The 26,350-nt window shown below is 43.5% G+C and overlaps 1 protein-coding gene across 3 annotated transcripts; it reads left to right on the top strand.

Annotated features, from left to right (window-relative positions):
* Positions 1-526: 526 nt before the first annotated feature.
* On the top strand, positions 527-25,790 carry NARF (nuclear prelamin A recognition factor). 3 transcript variants are annotated; one of them, XM_080997059.1, is made up of 12 exons: positions 527-809; positions 2,827-3,000; positions 4,855-4,935; positions 6,665-6,808; positions 9,120-9,252; positions 10,625-10,759; positions 15,642-15,760; positions 16,881-17,010; positions 17,417-17,489; positions 17,951-18,088; positions 18,626-18,783; positions 20,400-25,790. In XM_080997059.1, the coding sequence occupies exons 2-12, from the start codon at positions 2,974-2,976 to the stop codon at positions 20,639-20,641; spliced, it is 1,380 nt and encodes a 459-aa protein (XP_080853185.1). In that variant the 5' UTR covers positions 527-809; positions 2,827-2,973; the 3' UTR covers positions 20,642-25,790. The 3 variants fall into 3 exon arrangements, with proteins under 3 accessions (XP_080853185.1, XP_080853187.1, XP_080853186.1); XM_080997061.1 differs by having other exon boundaries at positions 527-792; XM_080997060.1 differs by lacking the exon at positions 527-809 and adding an exon at positions 944-1,303.
* Positions 25,791-26,350: the final 560 nt, after the last annotated feature.

The following is a 26,350-nucleotide window of genomic DNA, read 5'->3' on the forward strand; positions in this document are numbered from 1 at the left end:
TGTTATTCAACTGGTGTGCATGTGCCACGTCTTGTGATGGATTATGCAGGGTGGGGCATGTCTTCTCCCTCCCCCAATATTTTTTTCAAGTTGGTACCTCTGGGCATTTGCTATTGGTTGGCAAAAGCAAGCAGAGAAAAAGATTGAGCATCACAAGCATATGAGAGATGGTAAAGCCATCTGGGCAAATTCCTTGAGCTCAGCAGACAGGAATATTCTGCACCTGAAGCATCCTTGGCGGCTGGCAGTCTAAAATAGATTAGATTGATTAAAAAAAAAAAAGCACAGGAGAAGCCGACAGCCCAATGCCATTACGGAATTTAATGGGGGGGGGGGAGAGAGAGAGATCAAAGTCGGGCGTGAGACCCAGCTGCTGCTGTTGGCATCATACCGTAATCCTCGGATGGACCACCCTCCTGGCGTTGCCAGCTAGGGAGGGGGAAAAAACCATAGCACGGTGCATGAGGACATATTGAAATTGCGCCTTTCTGCCGCACGGGGGCGTTGCCCCCCCTCGCGCGTTTCCACCCAAATGCTTGGGACTACGTGACAGCTCTCAAGTCTACAATGAACGCTTGCAAACGGCGGGGGAGGAGGAGGGAGGACAAACAGGACTATCCCAAAAACAGGAGGAAAAAAGAAGAGCTCTCTGCACCTTACTTAGGAACCGTTCAGGACCCCGCGCTTGTGTCCTGGGCCGCTTCCCCGCTTCCTCTCTTGTCCTAGCCTCATGCACCAGCCTTTTGCCCTGGCGAGGTTCCCTTTCTCCTAGGGATGCCCTTTGTGACTTAAGTGAGTTTTGCAACAAGGTACGGTGCCTCTGCTTTTCTCCCTCTCCCCCCCTCCCCTCATTCCTTTGCATGGTGGTCGTCCTGCTGTTGCAGCGAAGCGTGGCTCCTGCTCATGTTTTAAGAGGTTTTCCCCCCGGTTCTTCTGCATCTGCAGCCGCGAGAATCAGTGTCTGTCTGCCGGTTGCTTAAGATGTTATAATTGCTGGTTTTTATGCGGAATTTGCCATGATGACGATAATGATAAGGAGTAGATTGCTCTGAATTTGTGCCAGTCTCCATTAAGGAGGATCAGAATCCGGGACTCCCACAAACTGCCACACACGCAGCCAGTCTCCTTATGTAATCCCCGAGATCAACTGTTAACCAGGCTTGGCTATTCTTCTGAGGCAGCTATTAAATGCTTAAACCGAAAAGGAGACCCCACAGAACGCAGGAGATCTGGTTTGATCATGGGAGGCAGAGGCCAGTTAAGCTGGGATCCAAATCATGGTTTAACGGCTCTTTACTTGCAGGTAAACGTGTTTAGGGTTGGGCGGCTGAAGGCAGGGTTGCTTTGTCGTGCAGACAGACTGACGTGTCTTATGCATGCATGTGGGTAAACCCCGCTGGTTCCCATGAGGACATGTGGCATAAATAGCCCTCGTTATTAAGGGAACCAGGGTAGGTCGTTCTGCTCCATATTTCCGAACGTATGATGAGCTTGTGCACCAAATTATGTTTGCATTACGGATGGGTTTCCCCCAAAGGAATCATCCATTGCATCTACCGCTCACTTGGTCCAGGCATCTCTTAACCTTGGCTATTGCTGGCCAGAGGTAAAAGAGACTTGGCCAGGGAACAGCAGATGATATTGGTTGTAGCAAACAGGCAGGTACCAGCAGCCCTGGTACCCTGGGAACGTTTATATTCCAGTGGGGGGGGGGGGTGTCATCCTTCACTTAGGTACCTCCCACGTGCTAAATAAATGCCGGCAAGCAATGAGTTGTCATAAATGACTTACCACCAACCAACGTTCCGAGATGATGGAGACTGCTGAACTGTACTAGATCTTCCCCCTTCGTAAAGGGTGGGGGGAGGATGTGAGATTCTGAAATTAAGGGCATCAGACATTTTCTGTGGCAGAAAGGATACCTGGGAATTGTAGCCATTGGTAGCATCGGCTCGAAACGCACATAATAGAGAACCCTTTTAAAGGCAGAAGTGAAGGGCAATTGCTAGCCTGGTGCTCTGAGCCCTTGGGAGAGAAAGCAGCTGTTGTAAAAACATGTCAAACTGAGTGGTGGGCATTTAGGGCTTGGCAGGGGGTTGGACTCGATGGCCCTTGTGGTCTCTTCCAACTCTATGATTCTATGATTCTAGAGAACTCCCAGAGATGTGCTTCTTGATTTGCATTTTTCACATCTTACATTTCGAAAGGAAGCTGTGCTATCCATATGGGAGAGGATTTGCCAAGTTCCTTATAGTCACTGAGCAAGGCAAAGTTGTATATATCTGAGGTGGTGCGCGCACACACACACACACACACACACACTTGTGCATCTTCCTGACTCACCTGTGTCTCATCCATGCAGTGCTCCTGCCACGATGTCTGAAAACCATCTCCTTTCTCCCTCTCTCTCTCTCTACTCCAGATATTATAGCTATCAAATTAAATATTTGTCTTGGTTTCATGGCAAGAGAAGCACGTTGTTGACATTGTCTATATCGCACAATAAAAACATGCCACGCTGGAGCTAATCACTGATAGGACGCGAAACATATTGCATTGTGATCGCCTTTCCATGTCAGATAAGTTGACTGCAGGCACTTAGTGCCCTTTAGTCAGTTCTGCAGTATTGAAAGATCAAAAACCTCCCCCTTTCAAAAGCGAAAGAGGTAGGGCTGTCAGCTGAGCAGTCAAGACGTCCCCCTTTCTCAGTTTCTCATTGGTTCCAGGAAGCCTTATTTAAAAAGAAGTATTATTTATAAGAAGGCTGGAAGGCAATGTAAAGGGCAACCACCATCTCGCTTCTTCTCATGCTTTTTTCTGTTTCAGGCAGGTGAAAAGCAGAGGCATCTGCTTCCTCTTCTACATCTCTTGGATGCGAATATAAGAAAGCGATCCAGCAACGTTTGGTGTGAGGCTCAGCTTAGCAGCATATAAACAACACACCAAAGAAAATCGACACAAAGAGACCTACAAATGAAGTGTGAAAATTGCACCAAAAAGGTGAGTCGGTCATTTCCTTATATAATTCTAAGGTTGCACATGTGCAGAGAAGTAGGTGCCCTTGAACTGTGTGTGACTTATTCCTGAGTAAACATGCCTAGTGCTGGGCTTTGCAGTTGTAATCCTGTGTACCCTTAACTTGGGGAAAGCCCCACAGAACCCAGTGGGGTTCCAAGTGTGCAGTCAGAGGATTCCAGCAAGTTACACAGACTACTTGGATGTAAGGCTTTTGTTTTGGATTCCTCACCTTTTGCTTTATCTAAAAAGCAAAACCTTATTACTAGGCTGCAATGAGGAGTACTGTCACGTCACCTGTCCCAACACTCAAATAGATTAAGATTCCCTTCTAAATTAAGGCAGTCCTTCTACATACACAGAGAGTTGGGAAAGTCACAGTATTTATTTTTTTTAAGTATCAGTACTATTGAAAATACAGAAACAGGTATATATCGTTACAGTTGACATATTCTAGTAAGAAATAGAGTCCATTTTTCAATTAAGTTGCTTGCCTCACAATTTCAGTGAAATACGTCAGTTGGTCTGTCCATTTCAGAATTTTAAGCAATCACCCTCTTATCTGCAGGAGAAAAGGTGTTTCCAGTGTCAGTCCCACACTATCTTAGCAGCCAGCCGTGCTGTATTATAACAAGTTTTGAACGGTATTTTAGGCTATTTCGTTACTTCTTTTGTGGCCATTTTGCTGATTCTTTCCAAATCACCTTCTTAGTTACTTTATTATCAGTTAGCTTTGACAGGGCTGAGTGCTCAGATTCCTAGATATACACTTATGTGCTGGCTTTGCATTTTGTGCCTTTGCATTTTGCCCCGGGGCCTCTCAAGAACCAAACTTGCTCACAAACAGTACCTCTGTGTATGTATGGCTTAACTTTGAAAATATGTACTGTGCACGCAGGAGCGCGATAGGGCAGCCTACTTTGCACCACCTTCCCCATCTTGTCAAGCTACCTAAGGAGGACAAATTCCCCTTTTTGGAAAGCTATGCCTTAAGTGTTTAGAGTGTTTTTATCACCCAGGAATAATAACTTATACTTTGCAGAGGGGGTAACTATATTGGTTTGTTGCAGCAAAACAAACAAAAAGGCACATTAAAGATTTGCATTTATTATGGACTGGAGAAGATTGTCATAATAATAATTTTGCAGGCTTAAAGTATGCCAAGAGTCTTTTCTCTTTCAACACAGAATTTGTTACTATTATTCTTCAGGACTGTCAACCATGAATGTCTGATTTCTCTGCTTCTCTGTTTTCACTCATTTCCACTTTGACTTGCACCTAGACTTCTAACTAGACTGGTCTCTTTTTCCTCTGTCTTTTCTCCCTTCCCTTCCCCACCCCTCTCTGTTAAGATTAGGGGCACAGGCTTATCTTTTTTTCTTTTCTTTTTTACTTATGTAAAGCACCCTAAATAATCACAACAATAATCAGACATGTCAACTTCTACTTGTCATTTGGTCTAAGCATACAGTGGAACCTCAGTTGTCGAATGTAATCCATTCCAGAAGACTGTTCGACTTCTGAAATGCTTGACAACCCAGGCGCAAAGGGAGAATGTCAATTTCAATAGTGAAAATTCAAAAACATGCCGCGGAAGCCATTCAACTTCCGAGGCACGTTCGAAAACGGAAGCAATTACTTCTGGGTTTTTGGCGTTCGAAAATCAAAACATTTGGCTTCTGAGACACTTGAAAACCTAGGTTCTGCTGTACTGGGAAAATGTAGCTCCCACAAAATGAGGGTAGGCGTAGCAATGTTCCATCCATCTTGTTCTGGGCAGCTGCTTTGATCAGTGATTTTGCTTGTTCGTTCCCAACTAAAGTCTATGATTTGTTTCAGGAATGTAGTAATAAACAGAGGAATGAAGACCGGCAAAATACACCAGCTGATGTTCTCAACTCAAATGATGAAAATGAAGAGGTAACACTTTTGATTTAATTTTTAGCAATATAATCTATATGTACATGTCTATTCAGAAGTGAGCACCCTTGTGTTTAATGGGCCTCACCCTCAGGTGTGTGAGGATAGGATCCAATATCATGTTGTTCCCAATCCTCTTAAACTTAGCCATGATGAGTTTTGTTGTCTTGGAGCCATTGTGGGTCCCCCCTCTTTCCTTGCACACTGCTGGTTTCTGGAAAACATTGTGGTTTTTTTGGTTAGATTGTGTGTTTAATATTAGAGTGTGCTTTACACAGTTGAAATGTTGCAACTGTTAACATCCCACTGATGAGATGATCCATAAGGCAAATGCACATTCCAAAATGTTTAGAGGATTTACGATTAAGTTTCCACATTTTGAGTTCCCTGAATAACACTTATGCTAGTTCGGGTTAATGGGAGTTGTAGTGCAAAACATCTGGATGGCACCAAGTTGGTAAAGGCTCACCTAAACCATCTAAGATGTCATTTCCTCAGCTCCTTGCACTAAATTAATTTGGAGAGCATCATTGACAACAGTACTTGCCATTTTAAAAATAATAATAATTGAAACATTTCTCTATGTACAAAACAATCTGTTACATAAAGGAGGAGCTGCCATTCTTATCATCACAGGGTTGCAAGCTATCCTTAATGCCAGAGGTGCCTCACTTTTATATTCTTGAGGGCCATCTGAACCCCAGGCATTTGTCTAGGGGCTAGGAGTGTATTTTGCTGAGCAACTTGCCCCCGTCCCTGTGTCCCAAAGTAGTCAGGCTCAGTATCTGCCACTTAGCTGTAAGGGCTTCACAAGTGTAGAGAAATCTGTACTTGGGCATATAATTGTATTACTGACAAATACTAGAGCTATATAAAAATGCTAAGTATGGCTGCCTTGTATCTCTTGAAAATAGTATTATTTTACTTATGGGTAATATGCTTGAGGGACGCGGGTGGTGCTGTGGGTTAAACCACAGAGCCTAGGACTTGCTGATTAGAAGGTCGGCGGTTCAAATCCCCGCAATGGGGTGAGCTCCCTTTGCTCGGTCCCTGCTCCTGCCAACCTAGCAGTTCAAAAGCCGTCAAGGTGCAAGTAGATAAATAGGTACCGCTCCGGCAGGAAGGTAAACGGTGTTTCCGTGCGCTGCTCTGGTTCACCAGAAGTGGCTTGCTGGCCACATGACCCGGAAGCTGTACGCTGGCTCCCTCGGCCAATAAAGCGAGATGAGCACCGCAACCCCAGAGTCGGCCACGACTGGACCTAATGGTCAGGGGTCCCTTTACCTTTACTTTAACATGCTTGAGTGCCAGTGTGATGTGGAGATTCAGACCCCCACTTAGCCACAAAGCTTACAGAGTTACTTTGGACTGATCACTGTTTCTAGGCCTAACCTACCTCACAGGGTGTTGTGAAGGTTAAAGAGAAGAAAGAAACACAAATACTTGAATTACAGGGCAGGGCAGAGAGGGCTCTGCCTTCTTCCTTTTTGTCACGGCCCCATAGCAACTATTTTCAGAAAACCTATGCGGAAGCCATGACTGATGGTGAGGACGGGAGTTTCAAGAAGAGGGGCTGCTTATGGATTTTATTATGGGCTGCTTTACCTTTTCTACCACAATTCAAGCAGCACCCTCTAAGCTCCTACATATGTTGGCAAAGCCTTCCTTACCATTTTGAGAATAATTAAGCTAGCTCTGTCTTTGACTTGCTGCTGTTTTTCCTTTTTAGAAAAGTGAATTCCATAAGTTGGCTAACGCTAAAATATTCCTTAGCGATTGCTTAGCTTGTGACAACTGCATAACATCCGATGAAGCAGTCCGAGTGTTCCAGCAGAATCAGAAAGAGCTCTTCCATGTACTGAACCTCAATAAGGTAAAAGGAATGGTGCTTGCAGGTACATGTGTATAAAGAAAACATGCTATCTTAACATGGAAGATTGAAACAATTGCTTGTTCCCATGAATCCACCCTTCCTGTTCCCAAGTTCTCTTGCTCCATGTCTTCTGTCTTTATTTCCAGACATTTTAATCCTCTGGGTTCTTTATTCCCAACTTTAAAGCTCTTCTCACATCTTCCCTACTTAACAGCCTCTCCTCTTACCTATTTACGAAACATCTTCTCCTGTTTTAGTCCTTAAAAAAAAAAAGTGTTGTTCCCAACCAGATCACCAACTTCCTTTTTAAGCCTTAGAAATAGTATAATCCCGTCCTTTCCCCAGGCACACGGTCTGGGTGGCATTTTTCATTCTCTCCGTTTTGCTACCACAGATCCAGTTTGTTGCTCAGTCTCATTGGCTTCCAATTTTTAACCATCCCAACACCCACCTTTTTATCTGACTACTACAGTTCTTGTGAATTCTCTATTTCTCATCTGGGTTATTGGGATGTTATTGGGATTATTGGTCTCAGCAGTCTCTGATCTAAAATCTTTGGCTTCCATCATAAGTTCTGATGCCTTTCTGGTTTTTATTGTTCACTTCCTTCTCCTTTCTTCAGGTCTTGACACTGATTCCCTCTCTCTTCTGGCATTCAGTTGCAGATAACTTCATATCCAGATATTTTCATTAATTGACCCGCCCAGTGCTTTTTTCATAGAAAAAGTGGTGCCGGAACTCACCATGAACACCTTCCTCATTCTCTTAGAAGGGCAATATCGCCCATCTGAGAGGTGCCGGAACTGAGTTCCTGTGCGTTATAGCTGAAAAAAAATGTCCTGGCTCTGCCTTACTTATCCTCTTTCTTTCTCTGCACCTTATTATCCTCTTCATTCTTCTGGCAATCTTATTCTGAAACTGAGTGGACAGTATTCTGTGCCCTTCCTGTGTTAGTGCAAGGACTTTGGGCTGCATAGTGGAACTTGTCCCCCTCTCCTTACCCTGTCCCCCCCTCGCCCCCTGCTACATCCCCTACATCTGTTCTAGATGTTCCCTCAACCCTTTGAAGTAGATTTGGTGAGGGTGCATGCAGGAAGAGCAGGGGAAAGTAGAAATTGATTACAGAACAAGTGTATTAGATATTGCCCGATATTCACCACCACCACCACCTCCACTCCTTGCATTTTTGCTTTGACTGCTCTTTAACTTTGGTACTTGTTCCTTTCTGACATCCAGACAGCTCTCCCTTGGTTATCGTTTTTAAAAGGCCTCTTCTCCTTCTCCATCTTCTCTGCTTGATCTTCTTTTTCTCCTTTTCTCTCCATGATCTCCTATTGTTTCTTATCCTTAAATGAAAGTCTGTGGCAGGGATTGCTTCATAGCTTAGGCTTTGTAGGTGTACACTTCAGATACTCTAAGTGTATACCTAAAAATAACAAATGTGTGTACTTGAAAATATATGAACTATGCAAACACAACCAACACATTTTGCAGGCGCAGGTGTCATACAGGTGCAGTATTGACTGCGCCTTTCAATTAAATGTACCCAAAAATGCTATCATTTTTAAAATGATAATAATAATGAAGAATTGAATGCCCTATATATTTTGAGCAGACTGCAAACTTCAAGAGATTTTCTTATTCAGTTAAGACATGTGACAGATTAGTTCCTTCCTCTTATTAAAAGCTCTGTTCTATGTAAGAGGGCAGCAATTTTTTAATAGATTCCTGAGACAGCACTTGTGACTTCTGTTCTCTGGCTGGTATTCTTTTCTGCTGCAGCAATAGTCCTCTTTATTTTAGCGCGATTTCATTACCACCGGGTTGTCTAGCTGTTTGCCTTTAGCTCTCTTAAGGTCAGAAGACAGAGGGTGCTTCCAGACAGGTGTTTATTATGGGATTAGTGCTGCTCATGCGTGCAAGGTTTTTGCAGCATCTGCATGATGATGTTGGCATCAAAATGCTAGCCAAGATTCTTCACTCTGGAGAGTGACATATCTAGAGAGAAAGAGGGCATCATCCGTTCCATCACCAGGCCACTGCACTGTGTCTCCTCAGCTGTGTGAACTTGACTCCTGTGTGCCCTTCCTTCTTCAGCACAGTACTCTATTTCCCACAAAGCAGGGTGGGGGTGGGAGAGGGAGATGTGAGATGGAAAATTGCCCACTTCCTTGAAAGCTTTTTTGAAAAGCTGGATTAACCTGTGTCAGAGAGCAACTAATACAATGCAAGGAAGTCATCTGATGCAAAAACTATATCCTGAACTGTTGCTGTAATGCACCTGTATGTTTTCTTGTGTATTGTTTTCCAGAAATGTGATACCTCAAAACACAAAGTGTTGGCAGTGTCTATATGTCCTCAGTCCTTGCCTTATTTTGCTGCAAAATTCAGTCTTACTGTTACAGAAGCAGCCCAGAGGCTATGTGGTTTCCTCAAAAGTCTTGGTAGGTTTGTTATGGTGAGAAAAAAACAAAAAAAAGCCAAACACAGCGTTTTTCATTTATTTTTGCATTTTGCTTCCTTGGCAAACTTTTACAGCATGTGTCAGCTTGGTAAAATATAGGATTGTGAAACAATTGAGCAAGGGATTCATGGATGGGTGTGTGACCTCAGTCATTAACACATTGTGATATAACAGGGCACTTAGGAGAGTGAAGAAAGGGTGAGAACAGTTCATAGCAAGTTTTTTGTGGGTATCGCTTATAAACAGGGAATGTAAAAGTCTGCTATGCTGCAACTGAGTGAGGGATGCGGAAGGAAGCTATCTCTAGTGTGGAATTTAGAATCCTCACAAGATTCCTGTGCAGATCATCAACTAGTGCAGGGATGTACATTCAAGAACACAGGAAGCCACCTTATATTGGGACAGACTATTGGTCCATCTAGTTCAGTATTTGGCTGCAGTTCTATAAAGGGTTCCAGACAGGAGACATTGCCAGCCATGCCTGGCGATGCCAAAAACTGAATCTGGGACCTTCTGTGTGCAAAGCAAATCATCTACCGTTAAGCTATGGCTCTTCTCCTAGAGGGAGAAAGATCAGGGTGGTATCTGCTGCCTCCACCCAACCCCTTCACCTCATCAAACCTCCCTCAGTTCAAGGAGACAAGGGGGCCTTGTATGCATTTCTGCAAGGGGCCTTGTATGCATTTCTGTGAGATGCAGTCCTCCTCTGCTGCTGTGTTATAATTCTCCAGCACTGATGCTTCAAACACCAGAAGGACAGGGATTCCAGAGGTCAGGAATGAGCTTCTGTCTCTCATGCACCTTTGTGTTCTTGTGCATGATTCCCATGTCAACTCAGTACTTAAGAACCAGATCTCAGTAGTAGAGCAAGTGCTCTGTGTGCAGAAGGTCCCAGGTTCAGTGCCTTGCATCTCTGGTTGAATAGGTTCTCAGACCACAAATTATGGGAAAGAGCTATACAGTGGTACCTCCGGTTGCGAACGGGATCCATTCTGGAGGCCCGTTCGCAACATGAAAAGAGCACAACCTGAAGCGCTGTATCTGCCAGGCACGCGGCGTGATTTGGCGCTTGTGTGCATGCACGAGTGGCGAAACCTGGAAGTAACCCTTTCTGGTACTTCCAGGTTGCCGCGGGACGTAACCTGAAAGAACATAACATGAAGCAAACGTAACATGAGGTATGACTGTAACTCTATTTTTAAATATTATAAAAAGGCTGGAGAACATATAGAATTTATGCAAGGCAACAACATATCTATTTCAAAATGAATTGTTTTTTTAAACAGTAACATGTTCTGAAAATTAATCTGGTGATGTTTCATTGTTTGCCTTTCTTACCCATTTTCCTCTAGGAGTGCATTATGTCTTTGACACTACAGTAGCTGCTGATTTTAGTATTCTGGAGAGCCAGAAGGAGTTTGTGCAACGGTACCGTCATCAGAACCAAGAAGAGCATGCCATACCCATGTTTGCTTCAGCTTGCCCAGGTGAGAAGGGCAGTCTTAGGCACATTGTTAAGTGTTACAGAGCAGTGAATCCACCATCTGTCCCTAACCCTGTCAGGTTGAACTGGCCAGAGCAGAAGATGCGCTTGTTTGTTGGACAGGGTGAGAGTTCTTCCTCCTTTTACACTATGCAGCTGCTCCACCTCCAGAATAACTCATTTGAGGCCTTTTTGCTTGCTGCTGCTGACCTGAAAAACACCACCACTATTACTATTATTGACATTTGTGTCCCAGCCTAGTTCACGTTCCCATTTCATTTTCACAACAAACTTGTGAGGTAGGTTAGGCTGAGTGTAAGTGACTGGCCAAAGGTCACCCAGTGAGTTTCATGGCTGAGTGGGGATTTGAACCCTGCTGTCCCAGATCCTAGTCTGATACTCTAACCTGTCCTCCAGCCAGGTGCTCAGCCAGCCATTGGTAGCATTCTGCCAGCCAGAATGTTCCTGGGGTCTCCACTATGGTAGAGCCCACTGGCTAAATCTCCATGTTAACTTGTGCCAACCTCCAGTCATCAACATGGGGCTAGAGGGTAGGGCTGAGCTCTTTTCAAGGGGATACAGTTCAGATGGATGTTGTTTGGCTCCTTTAGGCATGCTGAAGACACTGAGGTCTTGAAGCTTCGTTTCTGCTTTTTTGAATCTACTGCCTTCTGTGTTCTGGGTCCCTGGATTATACTGTGGCCAGGAAAATCCCCTGTCTTTCCATTACGAAGCATGGGGCCAGTTTCAGTTCTGCAGCCAGGTGGTGTGCAGCCCAAACCCATGACCGATAGAAAGTCTTGTGCTGCTGCTCCTCTTTGCTTACGGTGCAATATATATCTCACCATCACCCCCACCCAAAAGCATATCTATTACTTGCATGTGTTGGTTTTACTGCAAGACAATCAGGGAGCATGACTATGTGTTCTGGTTTCCTGTCATCTTCCTATGGCCTTCTTTTTAAAAAAATAAAAATAAAAATCTAAATTAGAAAGAGTAGCACGATCTTGTCAACCCCCGATCAACACATATATAGCATATCCGCAATGTTGACATTGGCTCCTTGATTGCCATGGCAGCTCAACAAACAAATGTGCCATTATACAACACCGTAATAAAGACATCATTTTGTAAACACACCAGAAATCTCGTTTATCTGGAAGGAGGTTTGCATGTTAAAATGTTCCTTAATTCCGTCCGGGTCTCACTCTCCAGATGCAGATGAAATGTACTAATTTTCAGCAACATATATTTGCCTGTCATGCCACAGGAAGCACCACACAGAAGGAAATACATTGAATCTGGAGTAAGTGGATCTACTCCACTCTAGGTATATTTTGAAATAAGGGGGAGCAGATAAAGGAATGAAAGGCAAAGGCTGTAAATTACATCCTAATTTGCAGATCTGTCTGTGCATATATTTTTTCTTTTATGGTTCTGCATTAAGTTGCAGCTGGTGAGTGAAAGACCACTTGCCTACTTTGGGGCAGATAAAAGGCAGTGTTTCAAGCACTGCTGAGAAATCCTGGTCATTTGAACGGGACCTATGCAGAAACAGCAAGTGAGTGATTGCCTGGAATAGTCAAAGCTTTATCATCCACATCACAAAAAGAAGTGGGTGAGTCCTAAAAATCTGAGTGTCTTTGGGGGAAGATTACACCCCTGCATGCATAGTACAGCTTTTATTATTGTTAAGAATCTCTCTGACTTAGTTAATATTTCCTTGTTACACAAAAACTGAGGTCACATCCACACCATGCAGAGCGCTTCTATGCCATTCCAGCCGTCATGGCTTCCCCCAAAGAATCCTGGGAACTGTACAGTGGTACCTCGGGTTAAGTACTTAATTCGTTCTGGAGGTCCGTTCTTAACCTGAAACTGTTCTTAACCTGAAGACCACTTTAGCTAATGGGGCCTCCTGCTGCCGCTGCGCCGCCAGAGCACGATTTCTGTTCTCATCCTGAAGCAAAGTTCTTAACCCGAGGTACTATTTCTGGGTTAGTGGAGTCTGTAACCTGAAGCGTATGTAACCTGAAGCGTATGTAACCCGAGGTACCACTGTAGTTAGTTGAGGATGCTGATAGTTGTTCAGAGACCTCTACAGAGCTGTATTTCCCAGCACCCTTAAGAAACTGCAGTTCCCAGGAATCTTTGGGCAAAGCCATGACTGTTAAAGAGGTATAACAGTGCTTTGAATGAATGGATTGTGGTCTTAGATTGTGACTTCCATGCTGAATCTCCCCTCTCCTCTTTCACTCCCAGTTTGTCTGTGTGTGACTGTGCCTAGAGCAGCAGTGTGGGACTATGGGCAAAAGCAGGAGGGCTCTGGTTCTAGCAAGTCGTCTGCACTCCAGCTTCCCTGCAACTGGATTTTTCAAGTTCAGCTCTTTAGTCAATGACTGTGCAGAAAGGGCCTAGGCTAGGCGTTTGTGTGGGGAGCAGATAAAAGTCTCCTGGGGCCCCTTGGCTCATGCTCCAAGTCTATTTGCATATCTAAACAATGACTAAGGCAGACTGCGAGGCTGGAGTTAATTGACTGAACTCTGTCTGTTTTTCTTCCTGAAAAATAGATACGTGGAGGTCAACCAACCTATGAAATGACTCACGCTATAAACAGGAAAGCTTAGCTTTGGCTCATTAAACTCCACCAAGGTTTGTTAGATTATAACACACATTATAATAAGGCACAGAGGGTTTTTTAAAGAAAAAAGAAAGAACCCAGCTTCATTGGCACAGTACCAAGATGAGTCGTGCTGCAAATGGCAGGACCTGATAGTGCATTGATGGAGACCTGTGGTCTAAAATGACACCAGCCAGAAAACAATTGTCTGAATTCATCTCACCCTTGTTCAGGAGTTTCTGTGTGTCTTAACATACAGCTATATATCTGGACATGTCAGAGGTCAAGGAATTCATTTGCCTGTAGATATGGGAGGCTGCAGCCAAAAAGGACTAGGATGAGGGATAAGGAAAGCAGAGTGTGGTGCTCAGATAAGCTGCTGCTGACTGTTCATCGTAGCTTTCACAGCAGCCATCTCTGACCTGGTCTCCTCCTGACGTTCTGGATTTCAGCTCCCATCAGATCCAGCCAGTGCTGTCACATGAGGGGGATGGCTCCATTGGTGGATAGATTCTCCCTTTCACAAAATGTTAATGTTCAATAATCCAGCAGTGAACAGGCTCCAACTGCCATGTTAGCCTTGCCATGAGTTCCCCAGAAGTTAAGCCATTCTGGAGCTGGGTGGGAGGCGGCTGCACCATAGAAACACAGCTGAAACCTCTCAGCGCTTGAGCGCCACTTTTTAAAGGTACAAAATTGTTTGTTTTTTAAAGTAGACCCTGGGCAGTTATCATGGTGGGTCCTTCTAGGGCACTGGAGCCCCATCATCTCCTGACCCTACTTTGCTGTGTTCTGGGAATAGGAGATGCCACCATTAATGAGACAACCAAACCTGCACTCTCTGTTCCATCGTGGTGTCCTGTGGCAATGGCAGCACCAGACTGCAGAGAGACAAGATAGGAAAATGTTAGCCTGGCTCTTGTGCAGTAGGGACAAATGCTTTCCACCCACTATTCAGATGGAGAGCAATGCAGGTGACAGTCTGATTGACTATGTCACGCTGTTGCATCATGTTCACTATGTGGTCCCTGATTATGTGGGATCTTGCAGTGAAGGAAGAAGAGGCCCTAAGAATTGGTACCAAAGGAGCAGTGGATCAAATCTATAAACAGGCATGGGGGAAAATGTGAAAGATCACATTTCTGGAGGACTTGCCACTCCTCTTGTAAACAAACTTTTCACTCCAAAGTGTTTGCAGATAAAATTCAGCACAGCCCTAATCCTGTCACTCTGCGGCCACTGAGGACAAAAGGCCATTAGGGGCCAGGAAAGACCATGTAGTTTACACATCCTCCAGAAGCAGGTGGAGTACAGGGGCAAAGGCTGGGGCACTTAAGAGGAGGAACCAGAGGACTGCTGCCGCCGCCCCCCAGTATCTGCTGCCTGATGCTTTTGGCTCACTTTTTCCATTGGTAGAGCAAAACATAGCTCTTTTGCTTGGGATGTACTCCAAGAATAGCTGGTACAGTCCACACCTCATCCCAATAATTTACAGTGGTACCTCTGGTTACGGACGCTTCTGGTTACGAACGCTTCAGGTTACGAGCTCCGCTCACCCAGAAGTAGCTGCTCCTGGTTGCGAACTTTGACCCAGGAGGAGAATAGAAATTGCGCACCGGAGGCCCCGTTAGTAAAAGTGCGCCTCAGGATAAGAACAGTTTCAGCTTAAGAACGGACCTCCGGAATGAATTAAGTTCATAACCAGAGGTACCACTGTACCTCAATAAGCATCCACAATTGATTTGGGGGTAGGATGCATACCTCATTTCCCCCCACAATAGTCCTCACAAAATATGAGCAGACAAAGGCTCAGATCCAGGGACACCTTGCTTATGTAGGAAAGCACTTCGGCACTTGCACACTTTTTTTGCCCCCAAGGTTCAAATTGGGCAAACCGGATGCACTTAACACTGTACTTCAAACGTTGACATTTGCACATGTTTTTATATACTGAGGTTCTATCATGGGGTGGGTGGGGAGCGAGATTTGAAGTCCTTCTTAAAAGTGAACAAGGCTATGTAAGGACATTGGAGATAAAAAGTTATGGAAAGCAAAAAAGATTACATTCCACGAACCTCATTATCAGGTCAGCATAATAAAGTGAGTCAAGTGAGGAATGTTCTTAAGCACTGGCTGAATGTTTAGTCAATAAGGGAGCTCATGTTATCATTCCTCCATTTTTCATTATTTATCCTGCTTTGACTGATGAAGTTTCTGCTATAATTCTCAACCTTTCCTTCTTTTGGTTCTGCTCCCTTAATTCTAGGCTGGATCCAGTATGCCGAGAGAGTCCTCTCCAGTCTCGTGACGCCACACATTTGTACTGCAAAGTCACCGCAGCAGATCATGGGCTCCCTTGTCAAAGGTTATTTTGCCAGGCAGCAGGTAACTTAACTATTCCTGGTATTCTTTGGACTGATAGGTGTGGCATTGCATGTGTTGTGTGATGGGTGTCACAGCTTCAGCAGCCGGCTCCTCCAGAGTGCTTGGCCTCCTCCAAACTCTGCAACGTACTCCAGGCCCCCTCAGTCTTGGGGGCCTCCAGGCTCCTCTGGTTGTGGCACCCACACTATGTTTTCTGTTGTTGAGCAGGTGAGAACCTTATAGGAGAAGGTGTTCCCTCAAGCATCCCAGACCATGTGCGGCCTTCAAGGTCAAAACCAACACCTTGGATTTAGCCTGCAAACTGACTGGAAAAGCAAATGGACTGACATAAAACTGGGTTATAAGTGTCTTATGAGCAACCTTAAGCAAAAGCTGTGCCACCACATTCCAGATCAGCTGACTTTTCTAGAGGTGCTTTGATATAGTTTTGCCAGTTTCACTTCCACTAGCAAAAGCAGGCTTTTTTATTTTAAAAAATCCAATTTGAGGAAGTTGTGCTCTGAAGTGTTAATCTGAAATGCATGGAATATTTGCTTGATTCTGTTTTTTTCTAAAAGGCAACGTTGCACTTCAAAGAAAAAGATAGAATAACCTTTGGTTAACCTACAAAATAAGGAAAAGGAGAGTGTGTTAATAATCCTCATCAGTTACATCATTGAGGCCACAGATACAAAAACCAAATATCTATATGAAGATGGCCCAAATTCTGTACTAAGAAGTCAACAATCAACTTGTGACATACCACTGTACATTCACACAGCCCAGCTATAGGTGCCTGTGAATACCTCCTTAACCAGTTGAAACATGGTTATGGCAAGAGTCTCAGATAAGTTAGCAAGGAGGTAGAATTGCATTTTCCCACTGATAAAATGTTTTATTAATGGGAGCATGTGATTTCTCCATTACAGATATGCTGGTTGAGAGAAAAGACAGTTGGGGTACTCCTATAGCAGCTGAGTAACAGCTGTATGAGGAAACAGTACTCTGGGAAGGCACACAAAGTTCCAATCTAATATGTCCAAACTGTGTGAATAGCATCCTGGAAAGGTATTTTTAATCCAATGTGTCCCTAAATGCTTTTCCCTTTTCTTTCAATATGTTTGTTTTCTTCATCCATCAGAATCTGTCCCCTGATAAAATTTTCCACATAATTGTGGCACCTTGCTATGACAAGAAGCTAGAAGCCTTGCGAGAAGATTTCCACACCCCTCTGTACAATTCTCAAGATGTTGATTGTGTTTTGACGTCAGGTAGGCATCTTCCATCCAACATGCTCCTGTTGCTATTTTATTCAATTTTTCCCCTCTCTTTTTTTTACAGAGGCAATGAAATTAAAACCAAACATAGCAACAGGGCCACCTCCACAGCTGGGGCAGGGTGTTTTGGGAAGGAGCTGAGAGGGACCAGGGGAAGTATGGGGAGGAATGCCCCTGTTGTGGAAAAAATGTGGTAGGTCTTTGTAGAAAACGAGATGCTGGACTAAATGGGCTTTTGGTCAGATCCAGTTGAATTCTTCTTATGTCCTTAGCTAATATATCAGAGCAGATCTAGAATGTCTGGAGTGTCACATTTACTGCCTCTAGAAAACTCATTCTCCCCCACACTCCTGGTTGCATCTCTGTGGGCTTAAGCATCAACTTAATTTCCCCTCTACAGGTGAAGTCTTCCAGATAATGGAGCAGAGCAAAGTATCTTTGAGAGAAATAGCTGAGGTGGCCTTTGATACCCTGTAAGTAGCATTTGTGAGATGCTTTTGTTTTGCTGAAAACATCTTTACATTAGGTTAAATATATATGCATATATAAAATCATGACCACTTATCACATTTTTTGACAGGCTATAATTTTGTGATCTTGGAAGAAGGACACATGGCAAAGTGGTTTTCTTCAGCCTGTTATTGTAAAAAGGCTGTGTATCCGCAGAGCCAGCTCCAGGGTTTTTTGTGGGCCTGGTCATGTTGACTTGGGTGACTCTGTCTCCCACTGCCAACCACCCCTGTCATTTGGGCTCCCCACCTACAGTGCTGCAGCAATTCTATTCCCTCTCTGTGGTTTAGTAATATACGTAAATGGTTTTAGTTCTTGGCTGGTATAGCACAGATATACACCCATTAAGCTCTGTTTCGGGATCTCCATTTCTTCAAGGTGAGCCTGCTCCTCACCTTCTTGCTTTCCTCCCTTATTTTATGAGGTTTGATGGGGTAAAGGAGGCCGAGTTAATCCGTCATGATGGAAGGAAGTCTGATGGTTACCTGGAGCACATATTTAAATATGCTGCCAAGGAGCTCTTCGATACTGAAGTGAAGGATGTCGTATACAAAGCGTTAAAGTAAGTTGCACATCTGAATTAAGTTTATCAGAAAAGACGATTCAGAAAATGGGTACATTTGGCCTCTGCACATGTTGCATTGCAGCTTTTTACCACTTTGACACATGGCAGAAAATGATGGCCTGTCCTACTACATGGACCACCATGGGTGTATCACATGTCAGGTGAAGACCTATTTAACCCAGGCATTTTAAATGCTGATGATATATAGATATACATGCACACATAGTATTTAACATTTATATATACTGTTGAACCATCAATGGTGTCAGCCATCAGTGGGCAACCCTGTTATCAAGGGCACTGCAGTCCAATCGTGGCTATGTTCCAGGCTGGAAAAAGGGGGCCTTTCCCCCAGATAAAAAGTATTCCTGACCATCAGGGTCAGACGCAGCTATGCGAAGTCTACCCTTTTCATCCACGTACCTGCGGCGACCCCCCTCTCTGTGTGGAAGAGCCAGCCAAAAATTTCCAGTCGTCCCACAAACTAATGCTGCAGACAGTAGCTTTGAGCATCTACTCTGTGTGTCTTTTCAGAAACAAAGACTTCCAGGAGGTCACATTGGAAAAGGATGGTGAGACGGTGCTACGCTTTGCAGCTGCATATGGCTTTCGAAACATTCAGAATATGGTCCTGAAGCTGAAAAAGGGAAAGTGCTCCTACCACTTCATAGAAGTTTTGGCCTGTCCTGGAGGTAACAACAAATCTTAAGAGATTAAACCCCCCCCCCCATCCCGGCAGGTGTACAATAGACAGGTTAAGGTTCTAGCTTCTGTCCTTTGTTGGTTTTGGATGGATTGCAGGTTTTTCAAAGACCCTGCTCAAAGTCAAAACGCTGCATTATATCTTCAGCTGGGACCTGTAACAAAGCGTTGCAGTGTGGAGTGTTCCTGTCCAGTCAGCCAGCTGAACCCTTTCTCAAGATACTCCAATGTCCCCCTTTCCAATTCTTAATATTCTATAGTCACTGAGCATGCTCAGTCCTGGATGGACTCTTTGCAGATTTCTTTTGTTTTTCCCCCCCTAGGGTTTCCTCCCCCCTAAATATTTTTGGGCAAACTTTGGACTCCCCACCCCCTCTCATTTCTCAGTAGCCCTGGTTTGGCTACAGAGCAGTCTTAACTGAGCACCAGATTTTGCTATTCACGTATATTATGATTCCTTTGCTACATGTTTTGTAGTTGTTCATTTTTAAAAAATACCTAGAATTCTATTTTACTCAGCGTTTGGGCTGCTGTGTGCAGTGCCACTAAGTGGACACAGCGTTGTATGGTGGCCTCATTTACGGCAAAGCAATAAAAGAACAGCGTCTGATATACTCCAGTACTAAATTTCCACTGGGTTTTGGTGTTGGAAAATGTAGAAAGGTGGTTGATCAGTGTTCCCCATTTGTAATGGGAGATGACATGCTGCAGCTGGTTTGGCATGATTTTAATACTGGACTTCTTACATTGTGTTTTGTAGGATTTTATCATTATAACAATAAGTTTAAGTGTGTGAACAGTCCTGAGGGTTATTTATTGTGAAGGGTGGTACAGAAATGTATTGAATAAATAAATAAATTTATAATAAATACCATATTTACTTGAATCTAATGCTCACCTTTTTTGGCCAAATTACATTGCGAAAATTAAGGTGCGCATTAGATTCGATGGCATATTTACATTCGCCAGCAAATACTTTTTTGGTTTCAAGGTTCTGAAAACGATGAGTTGCGCATTAGGTTCAAGTAAATATGGTAAATGGGAAGAGATGGAAAAGAGGAGAGAAGAGAGGAAACTGTTTTAGGGAAACCATTGTCGTTATTAAATCAGTAAAGCCTAGTTTCTCCAAAAAGTGTGCTAAAGGTATAAAAGGCTGGAATGAACAATGTCTGTTGCTGGTTTGTAGACATGATGGGAAGTGAGACCCTGCCTTCCTTCCCCATCCACCTACTACACCTGCCTCGTCTGCGACATCATTAGACACCCATCCAAGGGTGTCATGTTCAAATAAAGGCCTATGTGCATAAAGTCCAATATACATGGGCTCGGATCATATGGTCGATTCCTGAATTTTATTTGGGCTAGACAGCACAATCTGAGACTGTGCACATTGGATCTTGTGTGCAACCCCCCTTTGAACATGACACCCTCATGTGGACATTCAGGGATGTCAGAAGTGCAGGTACACCTAATGCATGGCCAAGGAAGGCACCCTCTTGCTCCCCACCATTCCAGACCAGAGACGGCTGTTGTCTGATCCAGGCCGATGTGTTTCTCTACCTAAGCAAGCCAATTCTCTCTCCTGGCTTTGGCCTTCCACTCTTAGGGTGCTTAAATGGAAAGGGTCAGGCTCAGACTGAAGACGGAAAACCAGACAAAGCCCTGCTCAGGCAGATGGAAGATGTCTACGCCGCAGTTCCTGTCCGACTTCCTGAAACCAATAGGCAGGTACAGAAGCTCTACCAGGAATGGCTGGATGGGATGGACTCCATGAAGGTCCAGGAATCATTACATACAAAATACAGCACGGAAAAGCCAGCTGCCAACAATTTGGACATCAAATGGTGACCAATCAAAGGACAAGACTTGCAGTAGGTTTGTTGTACATAGAGCGCTGGCAACTGTTCTATGCAACTGGAGACGGAGGTACAGCTTAAATATGTGAACATTACAAAGAACTGGAACTGCCTTTGTTCTCCACCGGAATTGTGTAGAGTTCAATTGTTGCTTGAGTCTGTGTATATTTGGAATGTCTTTATTTAATCGGAGCCTGATACTGTCTGTGTGTGCGTCTGAGGACCTTTTAAGAGGCACAGCGAGTCTCTAAACTCCCAACAGAGGTACATCGGTATAGAATAAATTTACCAGAATCAGGGCATGTTGCAATGTGCTTTGATCCTGACTCTTAGTACGCAAATCTTTATGCCAAGAATCTAGTGCCATGGATTTTACTGCTCTCAGAAAGGTGTTGTGTTAGGTTTACAGTTTATCTAAGGCTTTTTATCATTACCAAACATCATATGCTACCAAAATATGACAAAACAAACTAACCAGTGATGCCATTTCCTACCGCATCACCTCTGTTCACATTTACTACTTTGATGCCAGTCAGATTGGGTGGCACAAAGAAAGAAACTTTGTCCCCTACCAATAATTAATTTCCTTTTTATCAGCTTTAATGTCATCTATTGCGATTCCTTTGAAAAAGTAGAAACTTCTTCCTGTTCTCTCGTTTAATTGCCTTGCTTCTGTGGATATTTCTGGTCTGCTTTGGAGATAAAATAGGGATCCTGGTCATCTAGAAAGAGCAAGGCACATGGGTGGCTGAAGATGGTAGCAGTCATGGGGGAAATTATCAATCCAGGTGGTCAAAAGGTAAGGCAGCAGGTTCATATAGGATCACTGGGCCAGAGTTGCAGAGGTGAGCAAGTCTAATCCAGTGGAACTAGAGATAAAGTTATTCAGACACAAAGGCAGCCAAGCCCAGTCCAGGAAGTTAATACACTTTTTGGCACTCAAGCCTGCCTAATAGCAAAGTCCTATGTGACACCTAAGGCAATGATGTTTCAGCAACTTCTTACACTGGTATTAAACCCACTCATTGGCAGATTCTGCTTAGGTCAGACCCTGATATCTGTCAGGACTAATCGGATTTCACCCATGAGATTTCTTGATGAGTGACTAAGGCTGCCCTTATTTGGGATTCTCATTGAACTCAGTGTGACTTACTTCCTAGTAGACGTGCATCGAACTGTGCTGTAACTACAGAACTACCAAGCACTGCCAATGTACAGCCTTTGTCTGAATAAATGGGGGAGACCAATGCATGATCACTGAAATATATGGAGGCTGTACACCAGCAGTACTTGACGGATCATGCCACAAAACTGTAATTCTAAACAGTATCTTTATCCTGCTCTGGGATACAATTTCCTCTCTGCAATATTATTCCCACTTAGTTGCACTGTTCAAAAACAAAACAAAAGATGAGGTCTTTGTCTGTACTTCCATTATTTCTTTTATTTTATCAAATATTTCAACACTGATCGTCCCCCCACCCGTCTCTTAAAAGTTTTTGCTATAGCTTTGGCTTCTTCCATAGCTCCTCCTTTGTTTAGTTTTCCAATCTTAACACACAAAAATACGGGTATGCTTTGTTGTAATTTTTACTGAGAAATGCAAATCTTTAATGACCATCATGCAAAAAACCCACAGAAGCAAGATGAGACCTGAAGGCTCTGATCTGTGCATGGTAAAAATATAAACCTCTGATTAGAGGACATTGGTGCTTCACTCCTCTCAAAGTGTCTGTCTGAATTCTCAGCCTGCCTCCCAGGAAAGGCAATGAAATCCTTGAGCCTGGGAGACGCTGATTAGTAGAGAGGTGTGAGATATGTTATCATGATAAATGGACTCAATATCTGACATGGGGCAGTCCTATGATTTGGACATTTGGGTCTCATCTCCTTTTGCAGCATAGAAGAGGTGTAATCTGTGTTCCGTGTGCATGGATTTGAATACATACATAAAATAAGATTGTATATATCTCAATCATCTTATAGTTGCGTCTGTATAAAAAGAATAAAATGAAGCTTAAAACTGGTGCAGAAGTAAAACACTTCTTGAAACCTACCTCTGTGCTAGGAAAGGCGCTCAGAATGGCTGAGGGATCCTGGGCATGCTACTGCATTAAAATAGAAAAGGTGCGTCCACATGGCACATTCTCAGGACATCAGATGCCTTATTGCAGTTTGTTCCCTTCAGTATCTCTACACACACACAATATTTCTGCCTATTGTGATATCAGGGTGGGCATGCAGGATGCACAACTAGCCCTTCAGTTTCATCACGAGGGTATCCTGGAGGGGAATAGATAGTGGCCTTTCCTAGGGATATTTTCTACATACCCAGTTGTGGTCTGCCATGCTGAACAGAAGCAAGAGAAGCTTCCATGTGGATGTACGCACAATGTCCAAATTCCTGTAGTGAGGCATAAGCACAGCCTTCAGTGTCTTCAAGTTATGCTGACAATGTAATTTATTTTAATTTTGCTTCATTCATTAGGATGCCCTCAAAATGTGTTGAGCGCAATTCTAGCCTTACAAGTCCACTGTATAGTTTTTATTTGTAGATACACATGGAGGATATCTTGTGTTAAAATCCTTTTATCTTTTTTAAAAAATTCTTTTCCCTGCAGTTTTGTATACAGTCATATCTTGTGTTGCCTTCTGCTCTTCTTCAGACTTTCAGCTTACGAACGCGGCAAACCCGGAAGTCTTTACTTCCAGGTTCACTGCCGGCGCATGCACAGAAGCACTCGATCGCACATGCGCAGAAGAGGCGCTCTAGTTGTGGACTTTTCGGATGCAAAATGGAACCCCAAAACAGATTAAGTCCACAACTAGAGGTAACACTTTATAGGTTTTCAGTTGTTTGTGAGCAATGTGTATATGTGATAGACCTTGAGAAATATTGTGCTACTTGGTATAGGTTTTGAATTTACTTTTACAAGCCCTGTGTTGCCTCCCCTTAGGAAAGAAGCTAATTTTCTGTGCCAAAATGGAAGCTTCCAAGTGTGTATGTAGTGGTTAGAGAAAAGTTCCACCTATGTTCCCAAGCATCCTTTGGCAACTGGTTAAAACTCTGCACTCTGGCAGTGATACCCATGCTGACCAATAGTCACAGGAACAAGGTGGTAAAAGATTCTAATTTACAAAAATGCACTCTCCTACTCTTGCAGTGGAACACAATTGGATAAGTATTTAAAAAAAAACAACACTTTGTCACTTCTCGCCATTTAAACCATTTGGTGTAGCCTTTGTGCTGGTAACACAGAACATGGCCCTGTCTGGAGAACAAACAATGAGAAGGATTCTTCAGGAACTTCAGGCTCAAAGCTCTAATTTGACAGCCCCTTGGCAGATAGTAGAAGCTTTAGTTGGCCTTCTCTCCACACACTGTGGGGATGACCTAAATGTAGAAGGATCATGCCACTAGTTTCACTTATCTACAGTCTCATGGAGCTGACAAAGAGCTTTTCCATTACACACACACCTCATTTTGGGGTATATTAATAATGAAGCTGCAGAACTTAACAAATTTGCAATGGCAGACTCCAAATTCTGCACAGACCCATGTGTCTTGTGGCATCGGCACTCATGAAAAAGGTGGGAAGTCTGTCAAGGACTGAAGCCCTGAATAACCTTAGGCTCCATCTAGGTTAGAGGCATGGGAAGCACACACTAATCTGAAGGTGGACCCATGTAGGACCCAAGCCACTTACTTGAAAGTAGCTCCCTTTGTGGTCATTATAGTACTACCAGGTACTTGATTACATAATTGCAATGTACCGCAGAAGGCTCCCACTTGCCAGCTACGGACGCAGTTCATTGTGAGAGGGTGTTTATGGAAGCGCTGAATGCTCAACAGTCACAAGTAGGTATAATCTGGTGTTTTTTTGGAAAGTAGTTGTCCCGTGATTGTAGTAACTTAATGTGCTTCCCATCTTGTAGCTACTGCTTGCTGTTTTACATCCTGTTACAGCCACTGTGGAAATCCAGCCATAGTGATTTGCTTCTCATTTGAATGTTGTTTTGGTACAGTTCCTTTATGGACACACAGAATGTGAAGGGTACGTGGATGGGCTCGTGTACATGAGCTTTTTTAAAAAAGAGGAGGTTTTCTTAGATATCAAAGAGATTAAAACTCAGTCTAGATGTTTTGGTGTCTATGATGCCCTAAAATATGCTGTCATTGTAAATGCCAATCCTAGGCATGCTCACTTGACAAACCCATTCCAGATTTAGGGGGACCTTGCTCAGTCTGTCCATGGTCCCATTCCACTTTGACCCCCTGATAACAGCAGGACTGCAGAATCACCTTTGTGCATTAGGCAAGTGGGCTACTCAGCTCCCCAGCCCATTGTAACACCACTGCTGTGTAAGCCCAGGAGGGTAGAGAAACTGCCAGCTTCTCCTTCATGCATGGGGCTACATTACTGCTGCCCCATTATCACTGGGTAAGCCGCAAGCATAGCACCAAAGCAGTGCCACAGCTGTAGCTCAGTGGTAGAGCAGTGGGTACGGCAATAGCTCAGTGGTGAACTTTGTATGCAGAGACCCATGTCTGAAATCCTGGAGAGCTGTTACCGGTCATTGTAGACAGACTTCAGCTAGATGTCCCAGTGATCTGACTCCGTATAAGGCAGCTTCCTGTGTACAAAGAGGGAGGTCAAATAATAATGGGTACTGGAGTGAGCAAGTAAGGTGTCTGCCCAGTATGGTGGGTGTTGACTGCAGGCCTGTTACTCACAAGGTAAATCTCCCTGAACTTAATGGGATTTACTTCCTGGGAAATATGCATCCACGAAAATCTACAAGATTTATAGGAATTTATTATGAGGTTAGGAATGAGGCCTGGTATAAAGTGAATAATATGCTCTGAATGATGGTACATGCATCCTATTCTAGAAGTTTAGTATGGAGAATATCCAGACTATGTATTTATCCACTTGGGGTCTTTAAAAGGGGAACAATATATGTTACAGAAATTTTCTGATAGGACCTCGGAGCCAAAGGATATTGTAAAATTTTAACATAAGATGTTTGCATTGATCTCTGCCTTTTCAACATGATTGTACCTGGACAATATTCAATAATCTAATAGAGTATGAATTTGAATGGCTGAAATAAAATGAAATGCAACAGTATTTTATATTCAGTATGCTTATTGCATTTGTTTGTTTATTTCCATTTGTGAGTTGCTTCCTGTGAAACATATTGAAACAATTTAACAGTAAAACTTCAACAATAAAAACTTATGTAGAATCATATTTAAAATCAAAGCTATTTCATATATAAAAACAATTTCAAATCCTGTGCAAATACAAACTGTGATAAAAAACACCCTCCACCTGAAAGGCTTGTTAAAGGAGAAAGGTGTTCAATAAGATGCTAAAAGGCCAAAGAGGCAGCCTGTGTCTGATGGGTAACAGAAGTTAGTCCCAAAAAGTAAATGCTGGCACACTAAAGGCTAGATTCCTACATGGAATGAAATAACGCCCCTCCTGATGAGGTGCTTTCTGGAGGCTCTCTCCTGCAGAACACAGTGGTAGGTGAGGCAATATTTATTGTTGAAAATCAGAGACAGACATACTTCTATAACAAGTAGTCTGATCCTAACAGTGATTATTCAAAAGTAAGTTCTAGTGTTTTCAGTCAGGCTTCTTTCAGCATCCAAACTGATTGACAGTTTGCTCTCTTTCATGGTGCCCCAAAA

The sequence above is a fragment of the Podarcis pityusensis genome (genome assembly GCF_964106645.2).
Source record: "Podarcis pityusensis genome assembly, chromosome: 2".
Lineage (NCBI taxonomy): Eukaryota > Metazoa > Chordata > Lepidosauria > Squamata > Lacertidae > Podarcis > Podarcis pityusensis.

Excerpts from the sequence above, each read along its gene's own strand:
- NARF (XM_080997059.1), top strand. The coding sequence starts at position 2,974 with ATGAAGTGTGAAAATTGCACCAAAAAG. Across the intron at positions 17,011-17,416 it reads TGATTGTGTTTTGACGTCAG|GTGAAGTCTTCCAGATAATG; the intron begins GTAGGCATCTTC and ends TCCCCTCTACAG. Across the intron at positions 18,784-20,399 it reads AGTTTTGGCCTGTCCTGGAG|GGTGCTTAAATGGAAAGGGT; the intron begins GTAACAACAAAT and ends TTCCACTCTTAG.